This window comes from Galeopterus variegatus, unplaced genomic scaffold (genome assembly GCF_000696425.1).
Source record: "Galeopterus variegatus unplaced genomic scaffold, G_variegatus-3.0.2 Scaffold4714, whole genome shotgun sequence".
Classification (NCBI taxonomy): domain Eukaryota; kingdom Metazoa; phylum Chordata; class Mammalia; order Dermoptera; family Cynocephalidae; genus Galeopterus; species Galeopterus variegatus.
In genome coordinates, this window is record NW_007730825.1 from 137204 (window position 1) to 148009 (window position 10806).

The following is a 10806-nucleotide window of genomic DNA, read 5'->3' on the forward strand; positions in this document are numbered from 1 at the left end:
TCTCAGGCTGTGCTAATCTCCCATGCAGGTTAGATTAAAACTGTGCTGGTAAATTGGGCCTGGTTTGTTTCCAAAACAGAGAGATAGAAAACTTAGATACTAATGAGTTGAAATGAATGTCTGCTTACATTTTTCATATGTTCATAATGCCGTCAAGTTCACGGAAGGTGGATCACGTCTCCTGCTAGGTAATTCAACTGGACCAACTGGCTAGCTCTATTTAGAAATTCCGAATCACATGTATTTTTGCAATGTTCTTGCAGTGGGGAGAATAACAGGTGTAAAGGGCGGAGAACCCATGCGTGTGGGTCTGATAGCTGATGAGATCACCACGAGGAAACTCTGGAGGGTCCACCAGCCCAGTCTCCAGAGCAGAGGAATCCCAGGACTGGGGGCTTTGCCAGGAGGGGCTCTGTCATGTCACTTTTGCGTGTGGGCACATGAGTGCCAAGAAGGGAGAAGCAGGCAACAGCTACAACCGGAAGATGAGCCCTTCATCACTCCATAATCAGTGCTCCACGGGCCGGGCGCACAGCACCCACCCAGAGACCAGGAAGATCCCAGGGGAGTCACTAAGTACCTGCTAAGCACCAAACCTCAAGCTGGAGCCTGGGCACCCTGAGGGTTGGCCCTCCAGAATCCCTGGTCTAGCAGCATAGCAGGGCCATGAGCATAGACGTAGGTGTCATATGACAGCAGGGAGGGCCCCCCAGAGAAGGGACTGTATCACAAATTTGTGTAATATATTTGGCAACTTGGCATACATCTTTAGGTCTGACATAAGTTATTTGAAACCAGTTGTACCCTGTCACCTTTGGCCTCATTAAACAAAGACCGCCCCCGCATGCCAAGAGCAGAAGGAGGAAGGGAGGAGGGTAATCGCCAGCGGTGGTGACTGGGTGGTAACACTGGGTCCATGCCTCTGAGACCAGGAGCTGGTCCAGTGGCCCCAGACAGGCATTTGACAGGGCACACATACTGATGCAGGATGAGGACGGGGCTGCAAAAGCAGGTCCACTCCTCCACAGCAGCACCAAGAGGTGCCTGGACAGGACAGTGTGGCTCTGAGCACATGCCACCCGTGCTTGGTTCCTGTCCTCCTTGTGTGCTAGCAGGAGGGTCTGAATGGATTATGCAGAAGTGGAGAAGAGACTAACCAAGCACAGACTGAAGGAAAGAGGGGACATTGGCTGAGCTGCCCCCTCCCATGGGCAGCAGTGTCCTCAAACGGCTGGCAGGGAACACAAACAGGCAGGAGTGAGACCCTGGCTTCCCTACCACCAGGTTTGCTGTCATCAAATCGTCTCTACAGCTTTGGGAAAAAAAATGAAAGTTGCCAGGGGAGGGAGGGAATGCAGGTCCTTTTTAAAATAAAATTTCAGCCAGTAAAAGTAGTTTTTAAAATCATGTCTTTGGGAAAAACAAGCAACTATGCCATGTGGCCACCATGCCATGTGCCAGGGTCTATCGCTGAACGTGCGTGTGTCCGAGTCAGCCCTTTGTGTTCCTTGTTAGTGGCAGCTGACGCTGCTGCTCTGCCTTCACAAGTCCACTTTCCCCAGTGCCCCGAGGCCAGGGCTGTGCTGTATTTCTCAGTGAGTGAATGACTCAACACATAAAGTGACGCCGTATTCAAATCCATGCTGCAAAGAAAGAGAGGTCTCCATGGGGGGGGGGGGTCTAAGCTCCTCTCTACTTAGAACTCACAGGAGTGGACCTGCTCAGGACTTCCTGTTCCCCTAGGGCTTAACCCAACCCGGGGACAGTGCCCCAGCCCTGCCTTTGAGAGAGCCCAGCTCGGACTGCCCTGCACTGGGGAAGCCGGGGCTCCATGGCCCTGCACCCCAGCTCCCAGATGCCCCTGCTGGGGTTGGGCCCAGGCCAGGAAACAGCCTGGCAGCCTGGGGTTGGGGCTGACTGCAGGGTCAACTTGCTTCTGAATCCACAAGGCCATTTACAGCGTTCACTGTAATTACCACCACATACAGGTTCCATCACTACCTTCTACATTCAGTTGCATTTTGTGCAGAAATCCAACTGGGCTAAAATACTGTATCTGGCTCATTCACCAAACACTAAAGTGGGAAATAAAATTTACTGGAAAGAGATTCAAGTATAAAAAGTCCCCACCCCCCAAATTCAAAAGTACATTCAGAAATCAGCTAAAACTAAGATATCCCTGTTTTAGCAAAATGTAGTCACATTAATCCTTAGATGAGAGCCCACACTCGCCTAAGGTAACGCCGAGGAGGGGCACTGCAGCCTGGCCCGGCTCCAGCAGGGAGCACGTCCACAGGCGGGAGCTTCCTTCCCACCACACAAGTGACCAGGCCTCCCTGGACCCCACCTGCCCACCTCCCGGGCACTTCCACCCACACCTCCCATGCTCTTCTTGTCTCCATTAAGACAAGAAGTGGGACTCCTTTTCAGGGTGGTTTGCCCATGACCTCAAGTCATTTAGCATCTAAACGTCACTCAGCCTAACCATGAACACGAAAAGGGAACAAAAGCCCCACAGACTCCAGGGCAAGATCACCAGGCTGCTGATTCCAGGAGCCATTTGCAAGTCCCTCCGCCCTCCACTGTCCCGCAGGGCTGTCCTTACCCCTCGCTCCAGGAGCATGTCTCGGAAATGGGTCACGCGCTCCTCCAGGGGCAGGAGGATCTGCGGGGGTGGCGTCCTGGTGCCTTTGTCCTCTCTCTCCGCCTCTTCCAGACCTGGACTCCCATGGCCTTCAGTCCTTTAGAGGCAGAAGACTCAGAGAGTTAAACACGACTTTGGAGACATAACTGGTTTTCATCACAACCTTTAAAAACCCTCTTTAACACACTCTTTACCAAGCAAAGAATCTTTGAAAACTCTTTTCAAAGCTCGGACCGGTTTGGCTCTTGGAATGCAAACTGCCCTGTTGGATTTAGGGCAGGAGGGTGGGACCAAAGCCTTAGTGGAGAGGCACCCACGTGAGAAGGCCATGAGCCCTGTGCGGATGGAACTGCACCAGCTGCCAGCCAGGGAGCAGTTTGGCTCTTGGAATGCAAACTGCCCTGTTGGATTTAGGGCAGGAGGGTGGGACCAAAGCCTTAGTGGAGAGGCGCCCACGTGAGAAGGCCATGAGCCCTGTGCGGATGGAACTGCACCAGCTGCCAGCCAGGGAGCCCTGAGGGCTGCTAAGTTGCTTCATTCACAACCCCAGGCCCTGGACATCTGATCACCTGGAAATCTTATCCGATTCCTCATCGTCCACCATCCCCAGGTGATGTCTGACCACCTTGGCCTGCCTTCAGCAAGAATCCTGTGAGGTCAGTGGAGCCGGAATCTCCCCTTGACCCCTGATGTTTCCACTTCATGTTTCCCATCTACTGAGCCCACCTGCTCCTTGGCTGTAGATTCCCGCCTGCCCATGCTGGGTTCCAAGCTGAGCCTGGTTCTATACCAAGGTCTCCCTTCCTCTACTGTAGTAGTTCTAAATACAATCTTTTTTACCACTTTAACTACTGTCCAGCTCTGGTCTTCTTTGACACTAGCATAGAGTTCTCAACTGGGGGTGATTCTGCCTGGGAGACAATTGTGGTTGTCACGACTGGGAAGGTTGTGCTGGCACCTAGAAGCAGAGACTTGAGAGGCTGCCTACATCCTGTAATGCACAGGACAGCCCCCACCACACAGGGTCATCTGGCCCAAGTGGGCCTCCTCTGGGGGTCTGCACATGAGGCAGGTTCTGCATGACTTCTTCATTTGGAGAGGAGGAGAGGAGACTGAGAGAAAAAGGGACATATGGCTCTATAGTAGCCAGGACAAAGCCAGTCCAGCCTCCAACACCTGCCAGGTACACAGCTTTCCCATCACTGTCTATCCAAGGTGCCATGGAAATATGCTAGTTACAGTTTTTAGGTCGTGCTGAGAATATGCAATGTTCTGTGTCTAACAAGGGTTTCACTCCCAGGGGTTGAACATGGGTAATCCAAACTAATAAAAAAGGTGCAAAAACAAAAACAAAAACAAAAAACTAAGGTGGCTCAGCCCGTTAGGGAATTTTATTTATAGATCACCTATTTCAGAAGAAGTTACATTCTTGCTTTTTATGCAATTATGTAGAGTTTAGAAAAAAAGAAAATTACCAGTGGATTTGCAATTGTATCATATTCCAAAGGGCGTAATGGGATTTCTTTGTAATAAATTTTCAGTAGTTAAAAATAGAAGTGAAAAACACGGCTTGTATTGTTGTAACTTGAAATACAATTAATATAACATTCTGATGTTTTTGCCGACGCATGTTGTAGCTTATTCAACAAAATATTTTGTTCAGACCGCTGGATGACTTCCAGACCGCTACGCTCTCAGTTCAGTTAGAATTCGTCTAAAGCAAGTGCAAACTAGCTGAATATATTTTTGGCATTCTTATGGCTAAATGATCCTTGTGCCTTTAACAGAAAGTAAATCCTAATACTTTCAGTAAAGCTAGTTCAAGCTGAAGTCTCGCTGAAGTGACAGGTGATGTCCCCAAGGCTCCATTGACTGGGTGCCTACAGCAGCGTTGCTGGATGCACAGGGTGGGGACAGTTTTGCTTCATCACAGAAACTGGTTAAGTTGACTCATTGCTTTGGGAAGTTTTTCAGGTGTGATGCATAGGTTGAAAGGGGTTTGGTTTTACCCCACCTTTCACTCAGGGCAGGTGTTCCCCAAAGCTGGGCACCATAACCACAGGGTCTCCTTTTTGCGTGGAGACACTGTGGTGACCACCCTCACCCCAAGCACAGGGCTCTCCTCTCCTGGTTCTGCCCTTCAGCCCATCCCTCTGAGCATGTTAACTGAGCTGTTAATGACGTGTATGTGCACGTGCCTGTGTGTGTGTGTGTGTGTGTGTGTGCGGGTGCACACGTGCACACGCCTGTGTCTGTCCCATGTTGGTAAGTCTCTAAAGCCAAAGATTTCTGATTTTGCTCCTGTGCAGAGGGCAGCACAATATTCTGTAAAATACACAAGACCCCGACTCAGTGCACTGGATTCTAGACATAGCAAGTCCAGCCACAATTTTTCCTTTTATGAACAACAAGCATTAATTATTTATCATTCCCCCTTCCCTCCTTCCTTCCTGTCTTCTCTCCTGCCCTCCCCAGGGTCTGTGTGTGCACAACGTGCCCTGCATTGTATAAGGCACAAGGCAGGGCTGTGGGCAAAATAAGGAGCACCCCCTGCCATGGAGTTTACAGTCCAGTGGGCCGTGAATTCAGTGGTTGGGCACACACATGAAACCACGACTGCAACATGCATGTCAGAGCTGAAATCCGCAGTGCAGCGGACTTTCAGCACCATGAGGTTTCTTTTGGTTGGTGTTCCCACTAACACTGTCATCAGGGAGACTTTGTAGAAATAAGACATTCAATTTGTCCATTTCCCAAAGGCAGAGCATGAGAGGGGGAAGAGACTTCAACACCAACTCAGATTGAGACGATGACGACTTTCAAGGGAGGGCCTGGTCTGGAGACGTCCACCCGCCAGTGTGCCAGATTTCAGGTGCTTCTGAGCCTCACAGCTGAGGAGGGCTTGCTGTGCGACCTTCACCATATTACAGAAACCCTCTGAACCTTATTTGTGGTGAAATGCGTGTTTCAGACAAGAGGATCTTAAAATGCCCCGCAAAGAGGCAATTCCGTGATGCAAATGCATCCTGTTATAATTTCGTCCTGTTGAAATATTTAAACATCTTGATTCTGCCATCAGCTTATTAGCTCTGCCTCCTAGTTTTGCCGTTTCTATAAATTTGATAAACAGGCCTCCCACATTTTCACCCACTTGATCATAACAATGTTCAGCAGGAAATGCCAAAGACAGATGCCTTGGGCAGGTCCCGCCAGCCGCGGCTCGGCAGGAGGACAGCCCTGCTCATCTGAGCTGTGATGGGCAGAGAGGCTGGGCACAGTTACAGTGGCAGATGCCCCAGCGGCCCTGGTCTGCCTCTGCATCATCCGTCTTGGTGTGCAGGTGCCAGTCCACCATCTGGGGTCCCTGCTGACGGCCAGCCCCGGGTGGCCTCCAGAGGCTGTGCAGCCCCTGACTTTGGTTCTGTTTTACAGCAGGTCCCTGTCCCTTGCAGCTGCACTGATAACAGCATGGCCAGCCCCCCTGGGGAGAGCTGGTTGGCAGTGTGGTGTGCTGGAAAGACGTGAATGGGAATCTAAAGAGTGAGGCTTGTCTTTGTCCCCAGTTCCTGACAGAGAGCTTCAAACACTCTTGAAATGTGGGAGTGATAGGAGCCTTTGGTTATTCATGAAAAACGCTTTGACCAGGCCAGACCTGAGTGTATGCTAATGAGGGACTCACTGGATCCTTAGGTAGTTTCAGGGAGTTTCAAGGGAGGGATTGAGCTGTCTGCCATGTGATCAGAGGTTGAAACTTCAGCCTTCCTGCTACCCCCTATCAAGGATGGAGAGAGAAGCTGGAGATCGAATTCAGTCTGTTGGCTAGTTATTTAATCGGTCATGCGTCTGTAGTGAGACCCCAGCAGAACTCTCGAGCACCAAGGCTCAGGAGCCTACCTGGTTGGTAAACACAGCAGCATGCAGGAGAGAGGCACACGCCAGCCCTGTGGGGACACAGGCTCTTGCCCCTGGGATGCTGTGCGTCTCTCCCACTTGGCTGTTCCTGAGTTATTACCTTTACAATAAAAATGTAGTCATAAGTACATTACTTTAGTGAGTTCTGTGAGTCATTCTAGCAAGTTATCCAACCTGAAAAAAGGTGTGGGAGCTCTAGAATCTGTACCCAAGTCGGACAGACTTGCAAATAACCTGGTGTCACTTGCAGCTGGTGTCTGAGGTGAGGACAATCCTGTTGGGCTTGACCTGTGGGGTCTGCACTGTCTCAGGGGAGTTATGTCAGACACAGAATGAAGCACAGGACAACCAGTTGGTGTCAGAGAATTGCTATCAGAACTTAGAGCCAATTAAATTAGTCTCAATTCCATTCGGGAGGCATTTCCAGAGGGCCACTGTGCCTCGGCCCAGCCCAGGAAGCCCGTGCAGATTCTCTGAGCCCTGGGGTTCATTCACTACAGACCCTCCCAACCCCACACAGCTGTCGTGTTCCTTAACCTGCACCATGACAGGAAGAGGCATGGTGAGGGCCCCACAGTCCCCCCCACCAGCTCTGACTGCTCCCCACACTGGGATTCAAGGCCCCCGCCGGTGGAGGCTCGCATTCCAGAGAGAGGGACACAGAGTTACAAAGGAGCAACTCTGCTAAATAAGTAAGTTAGGTGGCATAGTCAGAGAAGTTACATGCTTAGGAAATTTAAAAAGGAAAAAGAAAAAGAAACCCAGATGTGGGGAGGGACTGTGGGGATCGTGGGGCAGGTAGGACCCCATGAACACAGACCGGTGAGAGGGGAAGGGGTCCTGTATGTACTTGGGAAAAGAACACCCCAGACCCAGGGCTTACCTATGCAGAGGCCCTGAGGTGGGTCTCCAAGGCCGTGGGAGGGCTGAGACCTTCTGCTGTGACTGTAACGAGGAGCCCAGCAGCCTCCAAGTCCTGGGTCTCAGCTCCCGCTCTGCCTCTGTCTGCTCAGCCAGGGCTTCCCTGTGATGCAAACTCCAGGACAGTGCCGAGCAGCGCTCCTGGGAGGCCGAGTGGGTGTGGGTTCCCTGCCGCCAGCAGCCCTGGAGTGCATGGTTACTTGTTGTCGGGACTTGAGGGGCCAAGGCCTGCCTTCCCCACCCCCTTCAAGTGTGGTTGGGAAATATCTTCCTGGACCTAAAAAGATTCTTGAATGACTATTTCCTTGATGTATTTTTAAAAATTATTTATTCTCCCAGGTGGGACATGACAGGTACCCTCTGGAGGGCAGGACAGTGTCAGCCTTCCCCACCCCCTTCAAGTGTGGTTGGGAAATATCTTCCTGGACCTAAAAAGATTCTTGAATGACTATTTCCTTGATGTATTTTTTAAAATTATTTATTCTCCCAGGTGGGACATGACAGGTACCCTCTGGAGGGCAGGACAGTGTCAACATGAAAAGCAAATGCAGACATAATATGAGGTGAAGGGTTCGGATCCCCGAACCTGCAGAAAGATCACGCTCCTGAGAGAAGCTCTCAGGGGAGTGAAACATGACTTTCCACCATTGCGTCGTGAACTGAGAGCCCCTCTCTCTTTCACCTGCTGACGTCAGGGTTGATGCACATTTGCACAAGATGCTATGCCCTTTGGCTAGTGTTGGGCCACCCTGGCTGTACACCTGGCCTCTGACACATCTCCAAGGCTGCATTTGAGGGCCCTGTTCCCAGACTCTGAGCTGCGACATCCCATCTAAGACTTGTTAGTGTCAGGTCACTCATCCTGCCCTCCCGCCCTCCCTCCCTCACTTCAACATATGAATTTTTGGTGGACACAATTCCACCCCTAGCAGGGTCTATCCCCATCATGCAGAAGAGCAAAGTGCCCAGCAGGGCTGTCCAGGGAGCGTCTGTGGTCAACGTGAGAGGCTCTAGCTGGAGATCAGGAGCCCAGGGTTTCCCGGGAAGGAAGTTCAGTGCCAGATGTTTCCAGCCCAACCCAGGAAGCACTGCACCTTCTCCCACTCCCAGGAGTGACCGTCCAGCTTCAGGGTTTTTCCAGAACACTCATATGTGGCTTGTGCCAGGAAGCTTAGCCCTTCTGCAGCATGGGCTGCGCTCGCCTGCAGACTGCCTCCGCATCTCCTGAGGCTTCTCCTGGCCATCACCACAGGGCAGTGTGTCCTGTGGTACAGCCAAGATCATGTGCTGCCCCCAGGCCAGGGTGAGCTGGGTCTGCAAACCCCCCCCCCCGCATTGTGTCCAGGACACACAGACAGCCGTGGCAGAAGGACCACAGGATTCTCTGTGGCCTCATCTTCCATCAACCTTCTCCGCACCTCTCTGTGGCACCTCTGTGCCTTTACCATGAGGCTGTCTTTCCCACATGCTCTTCCTGTGCCCTTGTGTACCCACAAGTCCTGGCTGGGCTTCTGCCTGGTCATCTAGTCATCTCCCCAGAAGGTCTCATCCGCTTGTGGCTGAGGCATTTTGTCCCTGTGTTCACATCATTGTCTTCCTGCACCTGCCGTGATGCTGCAGGCTTCTGGTCAAGAGCCACTTGCAGATCAGTCTCCTGTGCTTGCAGGTGAGGTCCCTGAAGGCAGCCTGTACTTGGTGTCCAGCAGGTAGGGAACAAATGCTTGTTGGATTAGGTTTGTGGTTGAGTTTGTTTCTGGGATTTCCTTGGAGGTACATTAGCAGCAGCCAAGCTCTAGGTCCCACTTCCTAAAGAGAGTGGGAGCCACACTGGCAGCCTGAATCTAGCTGCACTAGAGCCCCTGTCCTTGCAGGCCGCCCCATCCCAGCTTTTGTCTTGGCACTGCAGACCCATGCCCTTCTGGGAGATTCTTTCAGAATATGTCCAGCATGTAATATCTGCCACATTTTGGTAAGTTTTCTGAATATGTGGCCATTGAATTTATTCTCATTGAACAGAGGTGTCAAAAGAATTCGTAAAACCAGGTTGCTTTTGCAAATGCACTATGGTTTTGATGTTACTGCTCCGGCCATGCAGGAACTGAGAGCAAGGCTTGAGGATTCCAGCAAGGTGAGAAACCTGGTGAGTCTCAGGACAGCTGTCTGTCTGTGGCTGTGCACCAGTCTGTGCATAACCCATCTTCTCTAGACCCCAGTGGTGCCAGCAGCAATGACAAGAACAGGATCCACGTGGCAGGGACAGAGTGAGGGGGTCCAGTGTCGGGCACTAAGGAAAAGTTTGGTCTCTGAAAATGGACAGACCCTGGCTTTGAATCTGGACTTTCCCACTGACTTTCTATATGAGGGTACTTCCAAAAAGCTCATGGAAAGATTCATGTTATCTGTCAATTTTATTTTTCCACAGACTTTTAAAAGGACCCTCCTATATTCTTAGGCAAGTCTCATCATTTCACTGACTCTCCATTTCTTCTCTCCATTTTTCCATCTATATTAGTACAGATAATAATACTACTACTTGGAATTTGTTTGTAAGAATTAAATGAAATAATAAGAAAGTGTGATGTCTGTCGCTCTGTATCAAACTCTCTCCTCCTCACTTTTCCTGTCTCACCTCATCCGATCATCATCATAACCCCATTTTCCAGATGGGAAAGCTGAAATCATGCACTTAAATTACTTAGCACAGTGGCTGGTCTATAAATTGTACTGATACTGATGTGATGATGATGAAGTGGTAATGATGAAGATGATAAAGCAATTATGGCAACGATGATGAGGAGGAGGATCATGATATGATTATGATGATGTTGATGATGGTGATGGTGATGGTGATGATGGTGATGATGGTGATGGTGATGATGATGATGATGGTGGTGGTGATGATGATGTGATGATAGTGATGATGATGGTGATGGTGATGGTGATGATGATGTGATGATAGTGATGATGATGGTGATGGTGATGGTGATGATGGTGGTGATGATGATGGTGATTGTGATGGTGATGATGATGTGATGATGGTGATGGTGATGGGGGTGGTGATGATGATGGGGGTGGTGATGGTGATGGTGATGATGATGTGATGATGGTGGTGATGATGATGTGATGATGGTGGTGATGATGGTGATGGTGGTGGTGATGATGATGATGGTGGTGGTGATGATGGTGGTGATGGTGATGATGATGATGATGATGGTGATGGTGATGGTGATGATGATGGTGATGGTGATGGTGATGATGATGATGTGATGATGGTGATGGTGATGATGATGGTGATGGTGATGGTGATGATGATGATGTGATGATGGTGA

General features: G+C 50.4%; 1 protein-coding gene across 1 annotated transcript in view; it reads right to left on the minus strand.

Moving 5' to 3' along the window:
• The window catches only part of TCERG1L (transcription elongation regulator 1-like), a 52845-nt gene that overhangs the window by 18364 nt on the left and 23675 nt on the right, over positions 1-10806 (minus strand). Inside the window, exon 3 of the mRNA XM_008588208.1 lies at positions 2606-2741. Within this exon, the coding sequence (XP_008586430.1) occupies positions 2606-2741 (136 nt within the window). The remainder of the gene's footprint in view (positions 1-2605; positions 2742-10806) is intronic.